We start from the raw sequence: 27,978 nt of genomic DNA, 5'->3' as shown, positions 1-27,978 counted from the left end.
ACCTTCTGGCCAAAGCTCCTGCTCTAGCTCACAGTCAGAGTGGCTTGATGAGGTAGAGACAGCACAGAACATTCACCTGCTGGAAAATTCTCTCAGACTGGATAACTCACCACCACACACTGCTCTGCTTTCCTTCCTTCTGCTGTGATAAAATATGAGTAAGCTTTTATTTGGCTTATACTTTAAGATTACAATCCATCATTCAGAGAATTCAGGGTAAGAAATCTTATCAGAACATCATTTGCAGACTCATGGTTAGCTTATTTTCTTATACAGCCTGAGACTACCTGCCCAAGAATGGTGTCACCTATAGTATGAGTCAGTACTATCCCACAGACATGCCCACTGGTCATTTGAAGCTTTCATCTCAGATGACTTTAGGCAGGGCCAGGTTGACAGTTAAAGCTAAGCAGCACATAGACCTTACACTATAGGACCTTGTAATGTTGGAGAAATACAAGAGACATTGGTAGTACCTGCTGAGTGAGGGGAAAGAAAGTTTTTTTTTCCTAACTGGAAAAATCTGTAAGTGAACAGTGTTTGTCTTTATTTTTTTCTTCTCCCCATTTTATGTGTATGAGTGTTTGTCTGTGCACCATATGAGTGTGGTACCTAAGAAGCCCAGAAGGCGATGTTAAATCCCCTGGTGCTGGAATTGCAACCATACACTGTAATATGGGTTCTGGAATTCCAGCCCAGGTTGTCTGAAAGAACCGGTGCTTGTAACATTTGAGCTGTCTTGCGCCCCTTACTTTTTTGGGGGGAGAGAGGGGAGCTAGATAGATATTTGATCAATTATCTTTCCTTTTTTGTTTTTTTTTTTTTAAAGAGAGAAGTCATAAGGTATTTATAAAAACAGTTCTTAGGCTAGTTAATGAATAAATGTGGTTAGTTTGAAAACCTTAATATATCTTTATCCTCAGGAGAACTTCCCCAAAAATACAGAAATTGTGGAATTCTTGCCCTATAAAAGAGGGTCATTGGACTGAGAGCTAACCCAATATTGTACAATGTTTTTCTCAGGTGAAGACATATAAATACAAGTAATCTTCAGCTCTGTCCAGTCTGTGAGGAATTCCAAAATGCACACAGGTCACACGAGGCTTTGGTGCATAGTCAGTAGTGAGCAGGAGTGAGGAGACAGTGAGCATTGGTTGGGCTGTACACTACAGAACTGCATTTCTGGTTATGTGAGTCTGCACCATGTTTTAGAGTACTCCTAAGCAGCCCGGGAGGAAAGAGCAGCTAGAGCTCTGCTTCTGTTTTGCCTGACTGCCCTTACTATGAGAAGTCAGTGGGGTTTGGGAGGCCCTGCACTCAAGGCAGAGTCCACATTGTTCCACAGACAAGAGCTGGCAAAGGTTTAAAGCAAGTTTTAAGTATCCAAGCATCCACTGCAGGATTTTCTTTCCAGAGTAGAACTTAAAGAGAAATTACCCCTACTATTAGCTGGAAAGGGGAACAGGTTTCAATGGGAGTGGAAAATAAGTAATTGTTTGAAGCTTGTGGGGAGCAAGTGAAGGCTTTGGGGAAAATCCCAAGGGAAATTCTCTGATCTTAAGCAATCTCAAGGCATGGAGGAAAACTCCAACCTTTTTTAGTGAGTGAGTCATCAGGTCAGGATCCTGAGTTACTCAGATCGTTGTTTCTTTAGCCAGTTCAAGTCGTGGTTTTTGTAAATGATACTCTGGGGAGACTTTTCTTTCTTATTCAGAATTTCCTTTCCTATATTCAGTACTCAAAGAATTAATGTGGGATTGTGGGGGGTGGGGTAAGAAGAAAAGACACAGGTGCTTTCTAGAAATTTGGGAATTGATGGAGCACATAGGAAAAAGGCATTCTTGGTAATTACCCCAAAATTGATATTGGGAGGAAGTGAAGTAAAAAGTAACAGAATTGAGACAGAGGCATTTCTGGATGTTTAGAGGAGACAAATTAGTGTCTAATACAGTCACACACAAATCTATCAGAAGAGCCAGAAACTATTTTCCTCAGAGTAGAAAAGAACTGTGAGAAAGACAGTCATGTATGGACATAACAGTCTAAGAACTCATAGGTGCACTTTATGGAGTGTCTGTATACACCTTCACACGGATAAAAAGTGGGAGGGAGACCCTGATCCCACCGAGTATGGAGGCATACACCTGTAATCTGAACACTTAGAAGGTGGAAGCAAGAAGAAGAATCAGGGGCTGTAGGCCATTTTCAGCTGCACAGGAAGCTGTTGGGCTGCATGGGACCCTCAAGTCAAAGGGGGGGGAAAAAAAAAGAACCCTGAATCCCCAAGGGATTAGAACACATGGCTGATACTCAGAGTCCAAACCCAATCCAGACTATGCAACCCCACCATACTGGTAAGAAATAGTTGTTTAGTTTTGTTGCAGCAGGGTCTCATGTAGACCAAACTGGCATAGAAATCATTTAGTCCAGGCTGACCCTTTACTTATGATCCTTCTGCTTCAGTTTTCAAGCACTAAGATTGTAGTTGCATATTACCGTCCTCTGCCAAAAGAATTGTTTCAGAAGAGGGTGTTGTATGGAGCTTGTAACAGACCTGCTGAGTTTCCCTTTCATTAACCAAGCTACTTGGTACAGGTTTGAGAAAATACTCATCTAAGTACGGCTTTCTGTACCCTCAGCTTCCATGTATGTGAATTGAAATTTGGGTTGGGGAAGGGGAAGCCTTGGATCTAAACTGAATGTGTATATCTTGTTTGTTTGTTTGTTTGTTTGTTTGTTTGTTTGTTTGTTGATACAATCTTACTCAAGCTGGCCTCTAATTCAGTAGCTGGGATGACAGGCCTGTGCCACCATGCTCTGTTCAGATAACTACTTAAATAACATTTACACTTTTGGGGTGTATTACAGTGATCTAGAGATTTAAAATAACCACAAGAATGAGCATATGGTATATGTAAATAATATAGCATTTTTCAGAAGGGGCTTGAGTATCACTAGGGGTCCTAAAACCAGTCCCCGTTGGGAACAAGGAGGTAGTTGTAGTTTTTAAAATTAAGGTTGCTCTAAATACATAGAAACAATTAACCTCATGCCTCACCACAACTACCAAACAAAAACATATGGAATGAACTCTTCAGTGACAACTACTGCTTCTCTTGCAGAGCTTTGAGAACATGAGTCAAACCATGTATAATTATTGGAGATGGACCATAAACTTTGTCTGTGTCTGTGAACACCCCAGTGATTGGATGGTGAGGGGACTCCTAGCTCACTTTTGAGATATGGATCTCAACTCACTGTGCTGTATCCCTCGCCATGGTGCTAAGTGGCTCAAAGTAGGTAGATAGATAAAATTTAGAAGTTGCTAGGCCACTTAAGCTCTTGAGTGTGTTCTCCAAACATCCTCCTTTTCCTTGTCCTGAGCATAGATATTTGTAAAACGGCGGGCACGACTGCCATGAAGTTAAAGCTTTGCAAAAAGAACACTCCCTCAGTACCCTTTAACTAGAGGGGTTCCATTTTCCACTCTTAGTATCAAAAATAGAAGCCATTTTTAAATCATTGACAAACCTTTAATTTTACTCCCAACTACAGAGAAACGATTGAAAGGAAGTTTGTCCCCTCTTTATAGTGTAACTCTGTCTACAAAGTGTAACATAATGAAAGTCTTCCTTTATCTCCCTGTCTAAAAATTAAATGCTTTCTAAAATTGACTGTACCATCCTGAGTGATTACATCTTCCCTTAGATCCTCATATGTCATACAATAAAAGAGCATTCATGTTTTCAAACACTTTGTGTCTAGAGACCTAGTAATAAATGGGATTAAGGTGGCCATAGTCACCCCTGATGTCAGGGATCGCCCTGAGGATGTTGTGTCCCCCTGGCGGCATTTGTCAAGTGAATTAATCGACAGAGTGGGGACGAAAATTTTTGTGTGAAGTGCTATATGGATGTGCACACACATTCCTAGTCAATTAATATCCTACTAATCTGCACACATATCAGGGCCCAAGAATGATTGTGCACATTCTAAAAGGATTCATTTCATAAAACCTGACATTCATTCATGCAAAACCTGACATCTAGTGGGAATGTCTCTGAGGTGCTAATATGCTTTTTGAGGAAATAGGGTTTGGTTCCAAAGATTTGATTTATAGAAAACTTAAGTACTGTGAACAGGGGGAAATTTTTTACCTTTAAGGAAACAACACCCAGTGGTGAGTGGTGTTCAGTGCTTCTGAACAAAGACTGCAGTGCCCATCTGTCTTCCGTAGTTCAGTATCACAGGGTCCCCTGTCTGGGAATAGCCTCCTCCTAGTAAGGTATTGTGGCAGCCGATCCTCAGAGAGCATTATCTGAGAGAGGGCCTGCTGAGGACCAGCTGCCCTGTGCTGGGTAGGGGGCAGACATTTCATATTAGCCTTTGAACCCTTTTAAGAAGACTGTGCTTTAAGTTAACCAGTGCCCTAAATTGCAATGAAATGTAATTTGCAAAAAGGATTAGCTAGATCTTTGTGACATTTATTTAAGACTTTATCCATATAATAGCTTAGGGACATCATGAATAACTAATATAATAAAAATACCATTGGTACCCACACATAATCGTGTATAAAATACAAGTGCCCAACTTGAGAGTGTCTTCAGTAGAAGCAACTTTTTGCTTAATGTTCATGCTGAAAATTAAACTTTAAATATAAAAATCCTTACAGACATGGGAGATTACATTAGCTTTCAACAGGAATGTGTAGGAATCAGAAGACGTATCAGAGTGATGAAAGGCCATCCTCACCTGCTCAGTTGGTAACACCCAGACAGAAAAACATAGTGATTATTTGCAACCTACTAGTAAGTGAGAAAAGCTGAGTGCAGGCTGCATGTAAGACATTGCTTATTTAAGTAGAGATTGTGTATATGTACTAAGAGAGGCGTCAGCAAGAAGGAAAGTAATACTTTAGAGCAGTGCCACTATGGCTAACATTTAACTGTGAACCTACAGGATGACTTAGGTAGTCTAAGTGACAAGAAAATGTGCAGGACTTTTTATTTTAAGTAATATTAACACCGTTTGATGTTAGCCAGTATTCTGAGTTTAAAGTTATTAGATTGGTTGCCAGTGCTTTAAAAGCCCACTAATGTCTTGGTAATGCCAAAAGGCTGAGGATGGAATGTAAGGCGTTACACATGCAGGCAAGCACTCTACCACTGGGTTACATTCCCAGCTCAGGAATGCCTTTTAAATGGTGTACAGGGGTATCTTCTTTCCACACATACAACACACATGTAGCAGGGAGTCCTAGGCATGTTTCATGCCAACCCTTACTTTGCGTGTCCCATCATGCTGTGAGCAAGAATAGTATTCAGTATATATTCATTTTTATAGTGGTCTTTAAACCACTTCAAATTTGTTTTGAGAATTATTCCAATCTACGGGCATACGCATAAGTGTATTCTCTGAATGGTACTCTATAGCATAAAGACTATAGGCTAAAGTTGTCACCTTCTTTCATCTTACTCTATAGTAGACTGTTGTATATATCCTAGAGAGGTGAGCAGTCTCAAGGAAGAGTGAGTCTGAATGGGGATTTGGTATATGGTCGCTCTACCATCTCCATAAAAAATGTTCTTACTAACTATCCATCCCTTGGGAACCTTGGAGTAAATAAATCAAAATGCCTTTCACCATCAAATCTAGATAACATTGGCTGAGGACTTGCTTTGTTCCAAATATCATTAAAAGCACTTTATTTACTTGGATTTTTCTTCACTTAATCTACTCAAAATTGCTTGCTATAAATACTCTGTTTGCAGTAAGGGAACTAACTGAAGCACAGCTGGTTTTTCTAACTAGACCTAGGTATGTAGGTTAGTAAGTTTCACAGGTAGAATTTGACCCCATGTAGTGTTGCTCCAAATACCAGTCACTAAACCACTGTTGTTAAATTCTGGCACCTGCTTGGTACTTACTCTCCATCTTGACTAAACCTCAATGAGTGTGAGCCATCATAGCATGTTTTCAAGCATTGGGTCAAGACCCAAACGGTATATTTACTAGAGCACTGTGGGATCCTAGAACTCAAAAGAGCTAAAAGGCTAACCAGCTCAGTAATTTACTGTTTGTTCTCCCGCATAAACTCATGTTCTGTTGGGGTAGCTCCTAACACATACAAATTGGGAACTTTGTTCTGGTCGAGGTTTTACTTTCTTCACGAACTCTCACTGTTTTATAGCATGGAAATGGTGTTTTCATGACTTTTTTTTTTCCTTTAAATACCTTGCTGTACCTATAATTATTATTTTCCCAAGAATGGAACAGAAATTGCTTCTAGATGAAAGAGCCATGGTACTCGTGGGTGGGTGTGCTACTTGAAAGTTTGCAGCTACAACAGAAATTAGAGGTTCACAAGGTAATTGCTGTGATTACAGTTTTCTTCTTGGCCCCAGACAGGAGCTCTTGAAACACAATATTCTACTAATTTTTTAAATGTACAATTTGCAAGGCTACAGGAAATTACCATGAGTATGTGCTATTTCTCACCTATTTTCTATGGAAGTTAAACATGTCATTGGGTCTTTTGAAATTCTGAGGGCAAAGTAGGCATGGTGAGAATTAGAAGGTATTGTTAAAGGGCTTGAAGTTTTTAGATAATCAACCTTGTGATAGGGTATACAAGAATTATTTTAAGCCAAGTGGTGGTGCCACATGCCTTTAATCCTAGCATTCCGGAGACAGAGACAGGCAGATCTCTGAGTTCAAGGCCTGCCTAGCTAGTCTACATAGCAGAGTTCCAGGACAGCCAGGACTACACCCATAGAAATCAATCAATCAATCAATATCAATCAATCAATCTCTCTCTCTCTCTCTCTCTCTCTCCCTCTCTCTCCCCCTCCTTCACTCCCTCCCCATCTTCATACATACATATATACATACTTACATATACATATTATATTATGCACACACATATTTCTAATCACATCATAATGACAGCTATGGAGAATTTCTCCTTCAGTATTCTAGAGTTTTAAAGCCATTAAGTGACACGATCTGATTTACAGTTTAGGAACATTGTACCTTGGTACAAGAATGAATGGGATGAATGTGGGAACCATCAGGAGCCTGTTAACAGACCTAGCTGGAGAGTGGGGAAAATCATAAGGCAAGAGCCGGAAGAGGGGCTTAGGCAGTGCTGTTGAGATAGTCATGGCAGCGTTTTCTGCCCCGTCTGTTACAAAGGGCTCAAGAAGAGAGTTTGAGTAGCTTCCTGCTGAGTACCTTAACCTCTCAGCCTTCCTTGTCCTCCCTAAGTTCTGGGATGACAGGACAGGCTTCCTTGGTGCTTAACCACAAACAGCTCTCCTTAGAATGTTGGCACACTTGCTCTCTGCCTCTTCACATCTTGATGGAGAACAGTCCTGTCTTTACCGGGCGCTTGGACTTCTAGAGGGAGGCTTAACATCTGGGGGAGCAGATCTTCATGAGTGAAGGGTCCCTATTGTAGGTGTCAGCCATATGCCATTATATTTCTCTGCAGGCTAATCTTGAGTGACCTGTATGTGCGTGTAAACAAATAGAAAATGCCAAAGTAGAAATGTTCTCTCCTTTATAATATCAGACTTTGTTGATTCAAAATGTAAACACTAATTCTATTTAGTTTTTTCTGTCATTCAGTGATTTCTTTCAGCAAGTCAGTATTTGAAAGCACCAGTTGCTTTTCAGAAACCAGTATATCTCTAGTGCTATTATGGTTGGTTATATTAGCAAATCTATTTTCCATGAGCAAGTGCTCAGTTCACCTGACAACATTAGTTTTAATGAATGTGGTGGCCATTGTCAAAGATGTGGTTCTGTTAGTGGCTTCCAAAGAATGCCCAGTTCTTCGTCAAGAGGCAAGCCCCACTGTTGTTTTGACTAACACCCATATGCCAAGCAGAATGTTTAGCAATGAACTTACATATAGCTATGTTTCATAGGCAGCTCAAGTCTGAACCAATAGCTAGTATAATTCCAGCGAGCACCAGTTGACTCCTTCCTATGCATTGTGGCCCTTACCCTTCCCTGCCTCAGAAAGCTGCTTGGGACTCTCAGGGAGAGTGCCAATCTTGCTCTCTTTTAGGCTTCTTCATAGAGCTACCTAGAAAGGAAAAGAAAGGGTTTTTGGACTCAACCTGCTACTGTCCTGATGACTGAATTGTTGTTCGCCCATTTCTTACTATGGTACAGAATAGCGGTATCAATGTGACATTTCCATACATGCATGTAAAGGGCTTGCTTCATATTCACCACCCATTGCCCTGTCCTGTCCCCCTACCTCCCACTAGTTCCCTTCTTGATTGACCCTCTCTGCAGGTCAGAAGGTTCACAGACAATGTAATGGCTGTGCTTAGGCTTCAGTTTCAAAGAGACTTGGCTTAGAACCCTGCCTTTGTCCTTCACAAGTTGCACAATCGAGTGTCATCTGAGCTTTAGTTTTCTGAAGCTTTAGGTCTGTAAAGCATGTGGTGGAAACCCCCTTGTACATTAAATGTGAAGGTTGAGTAAAGTAATGTATATAATAGATACTAGCTAGCATTTATTATCAGTCTGGAGAAGGAAGGTGTCCTCGATAGGGTTCTATTGCTGTGATGAAACATCACCAAAAGCAAGGTGGGGAGGAAAGGGTTTATTTGGCTTAGTCCATCATTGGAGGAAATCAGGACAGGAATTCAAACAGGAAGGAACCTGTAGTCAGGGGCTGATGCAGAGGTGCTTGCTTACATGGCTTGCTCAGTCTGCTTTTTCATAGAGCCCAGGACTGTCAGCCCACAGATGGCACCTCCCAAAATAGACTGGACCCTCTCCATCACTATTAAGAAAATGCCCTATAGTTGAATCTTACAGAGGCATTTTCTCAGCTGAGGTAACTTCCTTTCAGATGATGCTAGCTTGTGTCAAATAGATATAAAACCAGCTAGCACAGAAGGCAAATTGGGCTAAAAATTTGAGGCCCTTGGAGAGGGGAAAAGCAACCTCAACCTGCTGTATGAAGATAGCATCAACAACATCATTTAATATCTAGTACTTGAGCTTACTGTAGTCAGCAAGGCAATAAGTGATAGCCAGACAGGAAGTGCCCGGGTCTAGATGGCCTCTTTTCCTATGTTCACAGCCACAGACAGCGTCATCTTTCTTTTCACAGTTGTTCTCAGCTGCATAACTAAGGCCTGCTGCTTTAAAGACTGGCGCTATCAGCAGCTGCTAGAATGCTAAGACATTGAGGGCTCCTCAGCTGTGGGCGCTGCTGCTGGTGATGAGACACTAGGTAACATGTCCCGCAAGGTAGGCCACCAGTGCAGAGAGTGAGATTTCTTGAGAGTTCAGTCCTGACCTTTCCTTCTAACTAGGAGTAGATTTTCTTTATAAAGTCCACAAACTGGCTGAACTTGCTGACAAGCTAACCTCAAGGGCTCTGAAGAGGATCTGTTGTCTAGTTTCTTCAAGTTGGTGGATAATGCTGTCTATGAAAATGGCAGTGTGGTTTGAACATTATATAAGACAACTGGCCCAGTCTGACCCCTGCTGCTCCTCAGTTCTCGCCCTCTTTGGGATTACATTCCCATCTATAGAAGTGGGCAGGAAGGGAGGGGCCGGGCTCTTCATTCCATGCAGTTTCCATTGGTCTACATGCAATGCAGGACTTGTACAAGAATTTCTTTGCAACCTCAGTAGTTGTTCCTAGGTAATATGTTCTTGGTCTTCACCAGGGAAAATGAAATCATCTTATTGATCCATCATAGAAGTCACTGACCTTTGAAAGGTAGTATGAGACTTGGGTCTGCTGTGGCCATAATGAGCCTTCAGAAAATGATTCTACATGTACTCCATGTACTACCCAGCCCCCCACCATGTTGTTTTATTTATCTTAGTTAAGAAGGGGTCTCTTGCATGTGGTTAGAATAAAACCTAGGATTCTAAGCCTGCACATGGGAGAGAAGCATCAATGTCATGGGGTGTCAGTTAGGCTCTGCAGACCTCTCATTTTAGATGCTTTCAATGCCAAAGCACAATGTTTTATCTGCTGAACATCTAGCAGGGCCCAGTGTTGTCCTTGCCCTTGGACTATATGCCTAGGAACATAAATGGTGCCTGCACAGGAGCACGTACTTCAGTTACTGTTCTGTGTTGCACCTTGCTTTGGTATAGAAGGTTGTTGTTGGTCGGGTGGTTATTCTCTGGCATGGGATAGTTCTTTGGAACCATTCGCAATTTGTTACAAAAATAATTTGTTGAAACTTTGTCACGGTTATGAACTGGGAAGTAACTCGTCAAGTTGGGGCCCAGGACTTAGCAGTGTACTCCCTACTAATCTATCCCTGGGCCACATCCCACCCACTCTGAGCAGCCATTGCTGTAGGCACAACAGAGACTATTAAATATCTGAAGTGCTTGAATCTTCAAAATTCTTTTAATAGTCTCCAACAGTGAGATAAACAGCTTAAAGCCTTTGTTTGTGTATGATACATCAACTTTCCATTTTTGGGGTGCATTATGCAAATCAACTTTTATTTTAGTTTGATAATTTTCCCTTTTTTAGCGGCCTCATTTGACTCCTAGTAATCTTGAAACTAACAAATGATAACATCTTTTCGTCTTCTCACAGAAGCTGCTCTCGCCATGTGTCTCCTCCCCTGTAGTCAGGTCTTCTGGGCTGTTGCTTCCTAACTGAACCTTCCCTCCCTGCCAGGTGTCTCAGTGACACACAAGCTGAGTCACAGCCCCCTAGGCCTCACCTCAACTAATGCAGTCCCTGCACTTAGCCTCCTGAGTCTGCTTGCTGCCTTGGATTGTCTTTGTTGCCTGCTTCCTTATCTCCCTTGCTGCTTAGCTCAGGGACAGGGAGGGGCCGTTGTCCATGAACAAGAGCTGGAGGTGAAGGTGCCATGGGGGAGTGCCTAGCACACAGCAGAACCTGGAGGGTCAGCTGTCTGCTTCTTCTTCACTCTCCCCATCTTTGTATCCATGAACTCCTGGAACTGAATTTGCTATTCCAAAGCCTATCTTACATAAACTGACTAAATCTCACTCATTTTGGGGCCTCTGTCCTTACACATAATCTCCACTTACTAATGCATATTGGTTGAATGAATTCATAAAAACGAATTCTAGTTGTTAGAAATGATAAGTATTTTCAGACTTGTTCAGGGTTTTGTTTGTCTTATGATTACTGCATTTACTCTCAGTGGAAGAGGCAGATCTACCTCTGGGATGATTCATGTGCCCCCAAGGTCATCTTGAAAGGGTTTGTTTGGCCCATTTCCACACCAGCCCATCATCAAAGGAAATCAGGACAGGAGCTGCAGGCAGAAGCTATGAGTGCTGCTTACCGGACCACCCCTCCTGTCTTGCCCTGCTCTTGCCCTTGTGATGTGGTTAGCTTCAGATGCACAGTAAGAAATGCAAGCACGTATCTTGTCACACGTTTATGCAGCTGTGAGTCTACCCTGTGCCTACTGCTTTTCTTTTAGCTCTCATGCGACATTTCACAGGCAGTCTCTGCAGTTGTTTGCCACTTGAGGGAATGGAACCTTTTAGCACATCTAGAGGTGTTGTTTGTGGAGGGGGCCTGGTTTAACTGAAGGACAGCACCATCTATCTAGCTCTCTCTCTACAGTATAGGACTCATACAAATACTTTTACTTGGCTGCTTCTTGCCACTGGCCAAGTACAAAGGTCCCCCCCCCCACCAAAAAAAAAGCATCATTCAGATTTAGCTATGGGAGAACTTGACAGATGAAATACTTTTAAAAACCTTTAAAAGTACATGAATGTGCACTCTATGGGTGAGTCCTTTGCCTGAGCAAATGAGGTGAGAAAGCATCTAAAATGAATTCTGAGACATTGCCTCACCTTATAAGAAACTACATGGTATCTCATACAGTGTTTTGAAACCTTCCTCATACTCTGCTCATTGAAGTTAATAATTCCAAATACATACAGGCACTGCAGTCTGTGAACTGATTCTCTCTGCATAGACCCTGGAGCTGAACTGCCAGGTGAATTGAGAGTACATCTTCTCTTCTTTTTTTGAAATTACAGTGAGGTCCAGGAAAACACAGACATGCTTCCACAGCAGATGGGAAACACTTTGAGAAACACAAAGGCTATCTCTCCTTTTGGCTAGATAAATCTTTTTCTCACACCCGGGGCTTTTCCCCCCTGGGGGGAAAGTCGGTAATATCTATGTAAAAGTATATGCTGATAATGGTGAGTGGTTCACACAGTTCATCAGAGGGCACACTCCTGCCCAGTCTCTCCTTTTCCTGTACTAGCAGTGTATTGGTTACTTTTCTTGTGGCTGTGACAAAACTTTTGACAAAAACAACCAAAGGAAGGGAAGGGTTGAGTTTGGCTTGCAACATTTGAGGGAATGTAGTGCATTGTGGGAGCAAGAACATCCCTCAGCTGGGTGCGGCGTGCCTGTAGTTGTAAGGGAGTGCGATGAATGCTAAGCTCCCTCGTCTGCTTTTATGCTGCCCATGACCAAAGTCCACAGGGTGCTGCTGTCTACTTTTAAGGTGGGTCTTCCCTCATTTAAGCCTCTCTAGAAACCCTGACAGACATGCACAGATTTTGTCTCTTAGTTATTCTAAATCCTATCATGTTGACAGTCATGACGCTCAGAATCCTAAATAGCTTACTCAGGTTTTCTCTCTTGAAAATGGTAGGTTGCCCTCTTCCAGTGATTACTTGCAGTTTTTTCATTTCATGCAGAACTGGGCAGAGTTTGGAAGTCAGGTTCAGTCCAGACATAATGGGCTTACTAAACTTCTGTTTTCTATAAAATAGACAGAATAGGATTTATGTTACAAGTTATTTCTGAGAATCATGTGGGATAATTAATGTAAACTCTGTACTAAGTATTTATTAAATGTGGGTTATCTTCCTTCTGTTTCCAAACCTTTACAGCACTTCACTTTTACCTCTACCCTAAGTCCAGCTCATACAGCATGCCCTGACCTCAGCGCCACAGTGCACATGCTGTTTGCAATGAGTCAGGCTGACGGGTGTGGTGGCACATACCTGTTACTTCAGCACTAGGAAGCTGAGGCAGGGTGGATTTCAGTTTAATCACCAGTTTCGTCTTTGATTTTAATAAACATGAATTTTTAAAAGAAATTGTCAACTTCAAAAGCAGTTTGAAAAGATTATACTTCACTAAAAAAATTTTTGGGGGGTATATTTACACCAAATGCGAAGATCAGTGTAGTTCCCTAGGTATCATGTCATTGTACCTTAAGGGTGTTTCTCCCTTAACAGGCTGTGAACTTGTGAGGGAAGGAAACAGTGTTTAAGGTTTGCTACAATTTCTTTGCATGGTTACTGACAGGCTACCAGACTGACCATTTCACAGAACACTGAGCCTTGTGTAGTGACCCGACATTTGTCACTGCACAACAGGCACAGATGGCTGTTTGTAAGTGTGCTGCCTCTCTGGTGCTCTACAGAAGTTGTGAGTGCATTTTGTTTTTAAATGTACCCAAAAATTTTAACACCCCTTTCCTCTCTTTCTCTTTTAGGCTCTAGACCAAGATAGAACAGCCCTACAGAAAGTGAAGAAATCTGTAAAAGCAATATATAACTCCGGTCAAGGTAAGTACTTACTTACCAATCCTTCCCTAAGTCATTAATAATGTTCAGAGTTGTCTCTGTCACATTGTCGGATATTCACTAAAGACCTTTACAGATGAAAAAGATCAGTGGGCCGAAGAATTGAGCTTTTCTTCTTTTTTTCCTTCTGTTTCTACTCTCAGCCAAAGCCTGTCAGTGTTTCTATAGTATAAGTCAATGTTAGTATCTTTTTAAGAACTCAGTAGAGTGGGGGTTGATGGTTGTCACAGATATCAGGAGGTACTTACCTCTTTGTGAGGTTAGCCTACGATCCGGTAAGTTAAACATGAAATAGTCTCTTCCTGCTTGAGTGTGACTGTACACACTGAAAACCATGGACCCTGCAGGGGAGTTAGGGAGAGGACATGTTAAAATTCTTACCTTCACTGACTGCCCTCTGTCATTTTTTTTTTTTTAATTTAATGATGCCAGAGAGCTTAGGTAACTAAATGTTTTAACATTGGTCCAGACACTTCTTGTAACTCTTTAACAATATCATTTTGTTCTATAATAATTAATTATTAATTATATTATATATTATTTCTATAAGTTATGTCTGTATACATGAATATTATTTATATAATATAAATATTTTAGTATTTTAATTATATGATTAATCCAAATTAAGTAGTAGGCTCTAGCTCCCCAGGAAAGGGTTGGGATGAGTGTTTCAAGGTCTCTGAGTCACCTTGATACCTTATTCTGCAGCCATATCTCACTTGCAGGAGATCATTCCATTAATACATCAGTTGTCTCTAATGCACAGAAAGCCTGAAGGGGAAGATGGATGACTGTAAAGGAAAGATTAGAATCTGAACAATGACCAGAACTACCTTGAACTGCTTCCTTGGCCTTCTGTACATGGGTGGTACTATTACTGTTATGGGGACTTAGTGTACCTCATTTCTGTATTATATCATCAAAGTTTAAGTAAATTCAGTGTTCTTAATGTTATTATTATACAATTATAGAGCTGAAAGGAGTGTGAGCAAGGAAAAACCTGACCCTAGGACCTTCACTACCTACCTCACACACACACACACCCGGCCCCTGGCAGAGCTTAGAATCCCTAGTCTGAGGGAAACTTGTTCTTGTCAGCCTTCTCCTCACACCTTAGAACATTATACAGTATTGTCATCATGTTTTATACCACTACCTAGTTTCTCTGTATTCAAGAAAATGACAAGATATTTAAATAACACAGATAAGTAATGACTGTTTTACAAGTCCATGTTTTTTTAAATCAACAAAACTGATAGGATGAATGAAAACATTTATATTTAATATATATAATATAAAATGTATTTATATTAATAGGGATTTTTTAGAGTAGCTTTCAGTTTGTGCTATATTAAAGAGTTGTTGGAGGGACTTAGTATGCCTAATTTCTATATTATATTGTGGAAGTTTAGTAAATTCAGCTCAACAATGGTTGTCTCTTGATGGAAATGCCAAGAATCCTGTAGTTGTTTCAGTCATGAGGCTGGATGTCTCTGCTATATTTGAATACAGAAGTAGGTTCTAATAACTGTGAAGGACATCTCAGTAACAGGAAAGATGAACCTGTCCATGGAAAGCAAGGGCAAGCATGCAGAAAGCAGAAGCTCTCACTTCTGAGTTCTTTTACATGGGCTGGCACCAGCAGGTGTGGCCAACTTCAGGTGGCTCTTCTCACCTCCCATGACCCAGTCAAGAAATCCTCACAGGTGTGCCCAGCTGCTTGGGATTTACTTGACTGCAGATGTAACATCTCAGATCAGCGATCACAGTTGTCTCAGTCTAGAGTGACTGTATGTTGTTTTAAGTTTTCATGTAATGAAAAACCTAATTTGCAACTTCTGTCTCTGACTTCATTTTGGTAAACCCCTGAAGTGTGGTGGGCCTTTTGTAGGGAGTAGCTTTTTTAGAGTGACCAGAAAAGCCACAGGCATGCTCTTGAGGGACTGAATCTGTTTTGTTTTGTTTTGTTTTGCACATGAGCGGTGTTTATATGGTCAAGTCCACTCTGGTGTCTCAAATGCTACCTTAGTTTTCATGCTGTGAGGTGACAATGACATATACTCAAAATGTATAAGAAGATGCTCAGGAGCCTTATTGGGATTTGAAAAACCATAAAATGAATGGGATTCATAAATGACTATTTAGCACATATATACTGTTAGACTCTATACTGTATACACTATACATGGTTTTCAAAAAGAAGAGCAGTGTAGCTTTGCCACACTTGTTAAGCTCAAGAACAATATTTGCCTCCAGAAAGAGATTCTGGGGATCTAGTGTCGTATGACAGAGTGCTAAGGGACAGCCTCTCAGAGAGCATGCCATTGGCCATTAGGCATTGATGCTATGCTCTTGACTAAGCCAAACAAGCCTGTGAGGTAAGTGCCATCATGCCCATGTCTCAGATGATGAGACTGGAGCTTAGATCCAGGCAGCTTACTCAGAGTACCACACTTGGGAGAAGATGAGAACCTTGTGGCCCCTGCTGTGCTTATTACACACATTGTTTTTATCACCTTCACCTGCTGAGTGACAGGGCTTAATAAATATGTAAGTTGCTTGTTATATGTTGGCTAGATGGGTTTTTCATTGGAAAGCTGCCTGAAAATAGCTGTAAGTACTTGCTTATCATGAATATTAGTGAGTGAATCACTCAAATAGAAACTGTGGGCAGTGTGACCTGTGGGTTGACTTTGTGGTTCTGTGATGGGGATCACATAGAAATTATACTTGTGGTAGGAAGTGTGGAGATAAACTCAGATTGCTCGGGTCTCCTCATGGGCTACTGCAACCCAGTACTGACTGCCTTTGTAATCATAAGCCAAGATAATACAGTGAGCTTTCTTTGTCAGGGTATTTGGGCAGCACAGTGACACTTAATCCTTTAGAGATGACATTTAATCTTTTAGAAATACAGTGAAGTGAGGAAAACAGAAGCAGTTTATATCCTTCCATGATACATTCAAAGTGCAGTCCAAACTGTCCCTATCCCAGCCCTTTGGGCCTCAACCTAAGAAGCCACAAAAGGCTGATGGTTGGCATTCTTTCCCCAATGCGTTTTCATGATTTTCTTGTTTTCTTAACAGTGCTTAAGGGACAGAAATCCCATTCAATGATGCTTAAAGATCTAAGAAACATTTTGTTATTTCTGATCGGAGATTACCAACCACTCACCTTTCTAAAATGATTTGAAAAGTACTCAGCAATTATGAAGGATCATGTTTATAAAATGTGTATAAAATGTTCTTTTTTTTTACACATAAGCTTTGTCATTATTGATTACTGAACAGTGTAGAATAATAAAATTATTTTTTTTTTTTGAAAAAGCATGATCTTCACGGAAGACCTTTACTTTGGGAATTTGTCTCTCTTATCTCTGTTTTGTATTAGGGCATGTAAAAATACATGCAAAACTCAAAACCTGTCTTAGAAGAAGAGAAAGCAATCCTAGCCATTTTTCTGTTCCTTCTATGTTTTAAAGCCTACTGTCTTTTAGTCCATGCAGCTCCTGTCTCCCCCACTTCCCCTTTATTTTTGGTAATTCGTTTAAAATAACTGACCCTTTCCTAAGCACTGGAAAGGATTTAAAGTCTGTTACAATTCTTTGAAAATTTTTAAACGAAGATCAAGCATAATTCTCCCTTCTTGAGTGTGACCCAGACTTAGGAACTCTCTTCTTTTGAATGAAGTGCTGACATAATGCCCTGTGATTTCAAAGGCTAGTTCATCATAGGGCTAGTTTTCACCTGCCCTGTTCTGATTTTTTTTTTTTTTTTGATTTGGAGGAGAGGCTACCCACTGACCTAACCCAATGGAGCAAGCCCTCCCATCAGAAGCAAAAGCCATGTGGGCAAGCCAAATTGCTTGCCTTGCCATCCTAGGTGACAGGGTTAGTGTCAGTAGCCTTGCTGCCCCTTTGCACATGCACATGCATGAATGTTGTAATTCAGTGTAACTTCAGAAAAGGGAGCTTAATGGTACATACTGTGTTTTTATGAAGACTCAGTCAGCAGGTATACTGGATGGATGCCTTAGGAACAGTACTCTATTTTTAATAGGCTCTGTTGTGACCTTAATGTATTTGTTTATCCTTTTCTCTTGGAGTAAAGACTCAGGATATTTCTATTACTAGATCTCAGATTGTAATGTTCATCTTCTTTTTCTTTTTCTTTCTTTTTTTTTTTTTTTTTTTTTTTTTTTTTGAGGTAGGGGTTTATGCATTCCAGGATAATCTCAAACTCCCTGTGTAGTTCTTAATTATGAGTGTAGGATGACCTTCAACTTCTTATCCTCCTGCCTCCACCTCCCAAGCACTGAAGCTAGATGAAGCACCACACCTGCCTGATTCAGTACTTGAGGTCTAACCCATGACTTTAGGTGTACTAGATAGATAGGTTCCTTACTGACTGAGATGTATCTCTATACACCACTGAAATGTGTATTTTACTATTTATTATTGTATGGTGATGGTTTTCTTAGAAATGTTTACCAAGATATATTTGGAATAAATGTTAGCTTGCTGACAACATATGGCACCCCCTAGAAGTATGTAACACTGTTAATCTGAAAGATGAGACTCTTTGTAAATCCTTTCATTTTAATAGAAAATGTAGTCTGTAGTTTGATGACCAGCGTCAGCAAGGAAGTCTTCCTTCTGAATCAAAGCTAGGCTGGTGGAAACCAGCTCCACTTTTTTACTGCAGGAGAGAAAATACTTGTTGCCCCCTGTTTTCTTTTTGTCCTGTTTTCTTTCCATTAGAATTGCTAGTGAGTGATTTTAGGAAGGAAATCTAGTGCTCTGTTAAGACAAAATGGTATTTTCTAAATTTTCATTTTGCTAGATTATTTATTTTAAGAAATAGTTCATAGACCTCACAAATTAAAGGTTTAAAAGTAAAGCACTAAATTTGTCGGTGTCTAGAAAGCAAGGAACTTTATTTCAGCTTCGTTTTTAAACACTTTGTTCAAATGTTCAGAGATAGCATAAAGTAGGTTGTAAATAGAGTTAGCAGTTAATTCCAGTGTTTGGCTATATATCATATAATGCTAATTTTAATTATGATCTTCTTAACAAGCATAAATAGATAAAATAAATTAAGATTTTAATAGTATGGTTGGAAAGGAAAAAATCACATAACTACAAAATCAGTTCTGTGTTTAGGAAATTTAACATGTCTGATTTTTTAAGAGTATGAATAATAACTACATTTATGATGATGATGATGATGATGATGATGATGATACATGTATTATTTTCCCTGAATGTGTGTGTGCTCAGTGCTTACTGGATACCAGAGGAGGCTAGAAGAGGATGTCAGATCCCCTAGAACCAGAGGTACAGATGGTTGTGAGTTGCCATGTGGGTGCTGAGAATTGAACCTGGGTCCTCTGGAAGAGTAGTAGCCAGTTCTCTTCTGAGCTATCTCTCCAGACTCTGTAGTTATCTTTAAGGACAACCTTTTGAAACTTTGAACAGATCCTCCTGGAAAAATGCAGTCAAGACTCTAGACATTTCTATACCTGGCCTTTCAGTCCCAGTTGCTCTTTGGCCACACTTTTGAGTGATTTTATCTCTATGAACTGTGATTCACTTTTCCCGTAAACTTGTTCTAAGTATAGCACAGACCCAGAGCAGCACAGTCTGGTTTGGGCTTTACTTCTCCATGTGGTGTTCTCCCTGGGCCTCCCTGGAATCCTCTCTCTTTCACAGACATTCTGAACCAGGTAAATGTTATTTAAGTTAATGGGCATCACTGTGAGTGTCTGCTCTCACATGCCTAACTGATGGAGTGTATGTTTAAAAATAGTCTGCAGTGTATCATATCTGGAGAGTATGTGCTCGAGTCTGGTCTTAGCCTATGCTTGGCTTCCTAAACTGGGCTAAGACACCCCATCTTGGGATTGTAGAAACTTTAGCAATGATAAAATATTCTTTAGTGCACAGCAACCAAAAATTAATTTAAAATGAAGGACATGTGGAGTCTGAGGTGCTTCTGTCTGTGCTCACATGTTTTGCATTGCATGGCTTCACTGCAGCCCAAGCTGTAAGCACACAGATGGGCAGTGTTGTGTGGACACTGCTGTCACACCATGCAGTGCCACCAAATAGGACCTGATGTGCTGCAGTGCATCTTCAAGAGCACTGCATGTTTTGTTGCACATACACAGTTTCCTGCTCTTAAAAAACTCTAATAGCTTAGTTGTAAAAAGCAAGACTGAATATTTTCTTACCATCATTGCTTACCATGCAAAATGTCAAATTAGTGTATTGTTGGATTATACAATTAAAACGTTTGACTTTATAAATTGTTACTTGAATTGCTGACATGAGTTTCATTGAAAAAATTGCTTAATTAAATTTTTGCTTTAAATATTAGGACAGAATTTTCAAAATTTTCTGATATGACCATAAATATACTTCTGCCATTTTGTATTCATGTTTATATGAAGCAAAACTCCCATCATTGACCATTAGAAAATGAAATTATTGATGAGCTCTGAAAAATGTTATCTGTGCTCTGTCTTGCAGTATCAGATAGGTAACCATGACTTCATTCCTCCTGTAAAAATACAAGGTATATTCAGCCACTGTTGTATAAATTTTATAATTATAAAATTTTACATAGGCCAAATAGTTACTTTAGATAATTTTGGGGGACTTGTTATTAGTAAACTTTTGTCCTGTATACCTGTATTATATACCTGTATTCCCAGCATCATGGAAAAGTGTATCAGGTAAAAGGGAGTCCGTTGTGAGTGGGAAAACTTGAGAGCCCTGTCTAGTGGCATCTCATTTATCAGGACAAAAAAGCAGTGAGATTCGGTTCGTCTCTAAATCTTATGTACACAGTCTATAAATTAGGACACTAAAGTGTAGAATAATTAAAAGGTATGCATAAGATCACAGACATAATAACCTAATTTACCTTTATATCCTGATGTGAGTTTTTAATGAAAGTTAGTAGATTAATAGCAAAATGTAGTGGGTACAGTTTTTAACACGTTGATGAGAAGGAAGTCTTGCCTCCTTTGAATAGTCCTACTGTAGAGGCTCAAGTAGGAGCAGAAACAGTTGTCTCTTTACCAGCTGGTCTTTGCGACCTGATCTCAAAGCATTGTCATTACCTAGAGAGCCATAGGCAAACCAGAGTGTGTGCATTTCTTCTGGCAGGTAGGAGGCCTCAGTGATGAAGCCCTGGGAGTGAGTTTGGAGTACTACTTAGCTGCAGAATACCAGTCCGTTTTGGACACTGCTGAATGATGGATTTGAAATGACTGTAGAATTCAGGATTGTTCATGCTCCTGAATTTCACAGCATGGGCTGTGGCAGACTCTTGGGCATTTGTGGAAACTATAAAACAAGCAAATTTTTAAAATGGCTTAGTAAAAAAAAAAAAAATAAATAAAGGACTGGATTACCACAAAGGGCACGGAGGAAGGCATTTAATTAAAAATGTGTGTGTATGTACCTTTTCCTTTCCAAGTTATGGTCATGGTGTTTCAGCACAGCAATGGTAACCTTAAGTGACGTGTGCATGCACACATACATAAACACACACAGTTTTCTGCCTTTAGAATTCTGCCTCTAACCTCACCAGACCTATGAGTGTGATTTTTTTGGACACAGATGCAGAAACTGAGACTCAAGGAAGCAAGCTGACTTTCTCCTCATTAAGTAACAGTCACATCCCAGTTAGTTACCACTGTGTCTAGGGAGGAAGATAACTAACTCTTGTTCCTTAGTCCATGGCCACAGTGAAGTTCCAATAAAGCCTTTTCAGGGTCCCAGGATACATCATTCTAATTTTTGCATTGGTGTGACAAAAACAACCTGTGCTCACTGAGTATCCCCATATCACCAGTATGATGATAGAAGTGCTTTTAACTGTCCATCTAGCTCTGTACAGTCCATAGAGTTCAACACCCCAGAGATAGGTGATCTGTACCCCTGCCTGTGGTGCTTTAACTCAGAATGTCCCCCCATAGGCCCATATATTTGAATCACAAGGTGTAAAAGGATTAAAAGGAGGTGTGACCTTGTTGGAGGAAGTGTATCACCATGGCAGTGGGAGTTGGAGGTGGGTTTTGAGGCTTCCCTCGCCCAAGCCAGGCTCAGCATCACTCTTCCTGCTGCCTGAGGGTCTGGAGGTAGAACTCTAAGCTACTTCCCCAGCACCATGTTCACGTGTGCGCCACCATGCTTCCTGCCAGGATGATAATGACATAAACCTCTGAAACCATAAGCAAACCCCAGTTAAATGCTTTCCTTTATAAGAATTGCTGTGATCATACTGTCTCTTCACAGCAATAATCAGTGATCATACTGTCTCTTCACAGCAATAATCAGTGACTATGATACTGCTCATTCAGCCAAATACAAGCTTCTTTACCCTGTGTACATTGTGTGCATATATGGTGTGTCATTACTTTCTGCCTTGAATGTTCTTAGCCCATGCCTGCTTTTTAGACAGCTACTCACCATCAAGTGTTTGCTTAGTTACCATCTTATGAATCCTCCAAGTTTTCCTTGTCTGTTTTGCTAATCAGATCCTGAATGGTTGACTTGTATAAACCCTTTTAAATAGTAGTGTATTGTCATATAGATGACTGCTAGTCTTCATGCTGTACAAATAAATTTATTGCAGAATAATTATCAAAAAACAATATATTAAATTATTGTAATGTTTAAGAACATGTTTTAAATAATGAGAGCTGGGGATTTTAGCTTACTGGTTGCCTACAGCATATAAGGCCCCAGTAGTACAAAAATGAATAAATAAATACTTCAGATACATCTTTTGCTTTGTAAACAGATATCTTACTTTGGATTAATGGCTTGAATTTTTCTAAGTTTTTTTTTTATCATTTAAAAAAATTATATGTATGTATGTGTCTTTGTGAGGGTATCTATGGATGTCAGAGGCTAGGAACGAAAGCCTGGTCCTTCATAGGAACATGCTTTCCAAGTCATCTTTCTAGCCCTTCAGTGTTGTTTTTTTTTGTTTTGTCTTTAAATACAAAAGAGTAATAACAGAAGGTAGAAAAGTTAGTCGTTTTTGTATTTCAAATGATATTTTTAACTAGATGGAATTAAAATTTTTCTATATGGCAAAGCATTCTGTAAACAAAATAAAAATAAATAGAAAATGTTTGTTTGCCATATAAGAGAAAATCATAAAGTGAGCTTCTCCTCTTACATACTTACAACACAGGTTCCACAATGCAAGATATTCTGGGGCATATACCTCCATCCAGTTCATTTCTGGACACCCCCACACAAGAGCTCAGTTCCCAGGACTGACTCAGAGTTCTGACCAGATTCCAGAAGCCTCAGGTGGTTTCCATGGTCTGTAAATCGGGATTTCCATAGCCCCTTTTTCAGGCATTATTAGTTTGCTTAACCTCCAAAATTCCCAGAAACTTGTTTGCCTGTGTCTTATAAACCATGTTACAAAGCCTCCAGATGTAGAGGTGGTGGTGTTGATGTACAGAAAGAGGATGTGACCTTCCTACTCCCTCCTGTTCTTTATCTCCCATGAATCTGCTGGTGTTCAGCTAGCTGAAAGACGCCCTCCCCTAAACCCTGTCCTTCCTTGGCACATAATTGAAGCTCAAGATAATCTTGCCCTCAGGGGTGTAGCCTAGTGCTAATATACTGAAGGAGGGGCCAGCCGTCCCTATCTGCAGAGTCTTCCCTCCAGGCTATGAACAGGACCCCTTCTCCTGTTAGAGTAGATCTGACAGTTCCTTTATGACCAGCTCTGAAAAAAGATGGGGAAACTGAATTTCTATACCTGGGTCAGACACAAGACCTTCTAGATTTATGGTCTATATAAGGAAGGAATTGTGAATGAAGACTGGAAGTTATACATTACAATTAGCAATGCATACTACAAACATAAGCCCCACCCCCACCCCTGTAGAAGGCAGTCTGCCTGCAGACTGGTGAGAACTGCACCAAGTAGATGAAGGAAGGAGAAGGAGATACTAACAGACAGTAATTTCAGAAATGCAGGTTCTCTGAGGTCTGTTTTTCATGTCTGTGAGGCAACAATTACGGACAGTGCTTCTAGGTGCTAATGACTGTCTAGAGAAAGGTCTCCGTTATATGGGCATTGCTGTTGAAGATGTGATTGCTGGAGTCAGTCTCTTGCGAAGGAAACATGACAATACTGGAGTGTACATATGTCCACATCCCTTGCAAGCCTGTGTTTTTGTATATCTTTGCAGAGACAGAGCAGCAGCCTGTATGAGCTTGTGTTTGGAATTTGTTACTGAAGTGTTGGATTTTGGTGGGGAAAGCTGCAAACAACTTGGAGATTCTTATAGAGGACTTGTTATGTAACTAACACTACAGCTTGTCCTGACACAACCGCAGCTGACATAATTATTAAGATGTGCTTATGGTGAAGCTCTTGGTCTTTATTCAGTAGGAAAAGAGGAAGCTTTGGTGTCTTATGCATGCTTCCTTATTAGGCTTTTTTAAAAGTGAGATGAATAAAAGGAAAGTGCTTGTATATGTGTATGTGTTGACACAGAAAGAGATAGGATTAGAAGAGGAAGTTACAGTTTCTATCTTTGTATCTCTATAGTTGCATGTGAGTTTAAACTTTTTAAAACAAGCACTTAAGGTTATAATGGTAGAGTCATGTTATAAGGTGTGTTCAGGTCCTTACCCCAGGCTCCAGAACTGCAGTGCATATAGCAGCTTGTGTAGCCTTAGTACTCCAGCCGCTGTGCCTGGTACCCGACCAGCGAACCTTTTTTGAGAGGAGGAACATTATTTGTTCAGTACACACAATAGCATTCTACTGAGCACTCACTGTAGCCAGACTGAGCTCTGGGAACTGGATATGTCACAAATGGGGTAAAGCCATGAAGAGTAAGTGAAAGGTGGCCTTACATTGACTTTAAATGAGAAAGGCTGAGGCCTGGAACTGTGGTGGCGCTTCAGGGGAGAGACATTTGGATAGATTCTGTAGATTCCAGATAGGCATGCACATAACCGGTGTTTCCTGCAGACTACCTAATCTGTGGCTCACAAGATGATAAACACGTTACTTTTATTCTGTTGTCTCTCCACCCTTTCTAATGCTGCGATACTTTAATATAGTTCTTCAGGCTGACCCCAACCACAAAATAATTGTATTGCTACTTCATAACTATAATTTTGCTACTGTTAAAATTGTAATACAAATATCAGATACACAGGATTCCTGATTTGTGATCCCTGTGGGGTCACAACCCACAAGCTGAGAACCACTACTCTAGACTCTGCACAGAAGAGAATTAAGACCCTGAAGGAAGGCCAGATTCTCAAGAAAGAAGATGTGGGCAGACATGATAGTGAAACTCATTTTGGAATGAGTAACAGTACGAACACTTCATATGCCAGATACTGGGTGTGCCACAAAACAGCCATTCCTCTGCAGTTCCCCACAGTGACCGTGCCAGCCAGACAGTATTACCTGATTGCTGTTGTACCATACCAGGAGTCTACAAAGTATACCATCATAAGTTTGATCTGATACCCATTAGGATTGGCATTTCAACCCAGTCTCAGTATTATTGGCGTAAAGATAAAAATTTTAGAAATGTATTTTATAGACATACTATTTCATATGAACAGACGCCCTGAAAACTTAAGTAATTTTTCTAAAATCACATGGCCAGTGAGGACCAGAGTAGGGATTCATTTTTCATGTCTCTGTGCTCCGCTACCAAGAAGTGCTTCGGTCACCTTAGTGGTTGTGGTTGGCAACAGGCTTCTGCTGTTGTCTTAGTAAACAGAAAGAAGCCCGATGGTTGGTTTTGTTTTGTGGCCTTATTGTTCTTCTAAACAATCTCTCCCATTCATTATGCCAACTTAGCAGTCAGTAGCCAGGTGAGTCTCACTAGACCTACTTTATACATGAGAGAATTGAGGTACTTAAGAGTCTGGCTATCTGGCCATGACCAGGCAGTGAAGACTGTAACTCTGATACCTAATTTCCAGGACCTTCTTTTACTTGGCATCTGACTCAAATCAGAAGTCTTCAGATGCAGGAAAGCTAACCTGGGACAATGAGTGGTTGAGAGCAGGGCCAGGTCTCAGTCCTGCCAGCCTTCTCATTAGCTATGTCACCTTAGGAAAGCTGTTTAGCTTCTCTCAGCCCTTCCACATGTTTAAAATGAGGGTGGTAGCACATAACTGTGGACACTGGATGGGTTGATGTCAAAGGATTACTTAGTATAGCTCTGGCACATTGGCTCCTCCAAAATCTCAATTTCAACTAATTGTAACTATTGCACTATTGGTGTCACTAAGGCACAAAGAAGCCTGTGGGTGCCTGGTGCTTACCCTAAACCTTTCATGTAGTAGATTCTGAGTAAGTGTGGACACAGTGTTCTGGCATGTCAGATGGTCTTGGGTCAGCAGATAAGGGTGTGTTTGAAATCAAGTGTAGGTTCTCCAATCCTGGCTTCATCCCTCAGCTTCATTTCTCTATAAAACAATGCCATCATGGCTGGAGAGATGGTTCAAAGGTTAAGAGAACCTGCTTCTCTTGCAGAGGACCCAGGTTTGTTCCCCAGGGCCCACATTAGGCAATCCATACATTCTTATAGCTCCAGTTCCAGGGATCCCACACCCTGTTCTGACCTCTGAGGTCACTGAGTACGTGACATACACACAGATGAGCAGACACATACATGTGCATATAAGTAAGAATATAAATTTAAAAAAAAAAAAAGTGCCTTGAAGTACCGTTGTATGGGTCTTAGAATATTACTGTGATGGATTCCTCTACGTACTCAGTACTTGATAAATGACAGATGCCAAAGGATGGGTGGGCAGCCCAGTCTGGAAGTATGGTGAGTTCTCCAAGTAAGCAGCCATCAGAGAAAGGTCTGCTCAGTTTTTGCTGTCATTTGTGAATTATTGAGAAAGTCCTCACGGTATGCTTAATCAGTGGAACTGTAGTGCAGCCCAAAGGCACTCCCGACTCTCAGGGTGTGAGCTTTGGTTTTCTGATTTCAGAGTGTTTTTGCCACCTATGCCACCTGACCAGAGGATAAAAGAGTAATTGTGCTGCAGAGAGCAGGGTGGACAGTAGCATCACGTCACTGGTGATGTTATCACATACTTATTATGCTTATATGCTAACCTACAATAGCTTAACTGTCTGTGAAGTAAATGTCATTGACGTCTCCATTTTGCAGGTATGGCTTAGAGACGGCCACTTGACCAAGATAATGACACACAGGCATTGAATGAAAGTTCATCCCACTTTAGATGTTGCATTTGAATGACTGGGACCTGCAAACAAGATTGTCAGAGATACAAATCAATAGGGAAGGGGCTTATTTAATATGTGTGTGAGGGCTTTAGCCTTTCAAGCTTAGGCACCTCCCCTAAAGGCCTATAAATTGTCAACTTCACCAAAATATTCTCTATACTTTACTTCTTCCTTTCCACAAATCACTGTCTTAGAAGCCCATGGCTGCTACCTCTTTTCTTGTTATTTCTAATTCTTGCGGTACAGATTATAAAAGAGAACTTTCTCATACTCCTTCATCTCTTAGAGTGATTGGGTCATTTCTTTGCTTTTAGATGGTCTCTTTATTTACAAAGCTATTTCTGTGATGGTGTCTGCTAAAACCTTTATATTTTTTCATCTTTCCTGTATGCCTAAAGTGATAGCACATTCAGATGGCCAACTGTTCTCAAATATGGTCTACCTCTGCCTCTGCCTGTAATATTTCTTCCCCAGAACAGTGTCACTGCCTCTTAGATTTGTTACATATTGAAAAAAATCTTCTTGGAATACTCTTGGTTTTATACAGAGGTTGTGGTGTTTTGTGAGGGTGAGTGGGCTGGGGGAGGGTACTTTCAGTAAACTGTCCCTGATAGATTTATAATGCTGTAAGCCAAATGATACTTAAAATGCATGAGACCTGTTCCTGTGCTGTTAGATATTACATACAGCTCTGAGGTGACAATGGCTGGCTTCTTTTAGGGCTTATGCTACTCCCCCTTTAGTATTATTATCCCCAAATTCAACTTACTATACTCCTATATTTTAATATCTGTGTCTATACCAGAATACTGTACATATATGACATATCACTGTGTCTAGAAAAATACTCATTGATGCATACATATGCACACCCACGCACTATATGGGTTTTCTGGATCTATGATGTAGCTTATACTTACTTATCCATTCCGACTTTCTGCCTCTCATCTATCGCACTTTGCAGAGATCTGGTGAGGAGGAAATATAGGGCATTATAAAGAGAGCAGTTAGACCAGAGAACATGCTCGACACAAATCAGTGCCCCCTCCCATGACCCATCTCTGCTCAGCTCATCTGATTTCTCATGAGTCAT

At 40.5% G+C, this 27,978-nt stretch overlaps 1 protein-coding gene across 8 annotated transcripts in view; it reads left to right on the top strand.

Annotated features, from left to right (window-relative positions):
* The window catches only part of Asap1 (ArfGAP with SH3 domain, ankyrin repeat and PH domain 1), a 299,267-nt gene that overhangs the window by 153,727 nt on the left and 117,562 nt on the right, over nt 1-27,978 (top strand). For 7 of the 8 annotated variants that reach the window (XM_034516215.2, XM_034516213.2, XM_034516216.2 and 4 more), the window contains one exon: nt 13,518-13,590. In XM_034516215.2, the coding sequence (XP_034372106.1) occupies nt 13,518-13,590 (73 nt within the window). Of the gene's footprint in view, nt 1-12,461; nt 12,516-13,517; nt 13,591-27,978 lie in introns of those variants that run through there. The other variant, XM_076911413.1, reaches the window with a different exon arrangement.

Source organism: Arvicanthis niloticus, chromosome 13, assembly GCF_011762505.2.
Source record: "Arvicanthis niloticus isolate mArvNil1 chromosome 13, mArvNil1.pat.X, whole genome shotgun sequence".
NCBI lineage: Eukaryota > Metazoa > Chordata > Mammalia > Rodentia > Muridae > Arvicanthis > Arvicanthis niloticus.
Note: the sequence above shows the minus strand (reverse complement) of the source record. Positions and strands in the feature narration are given on the sequence as shown.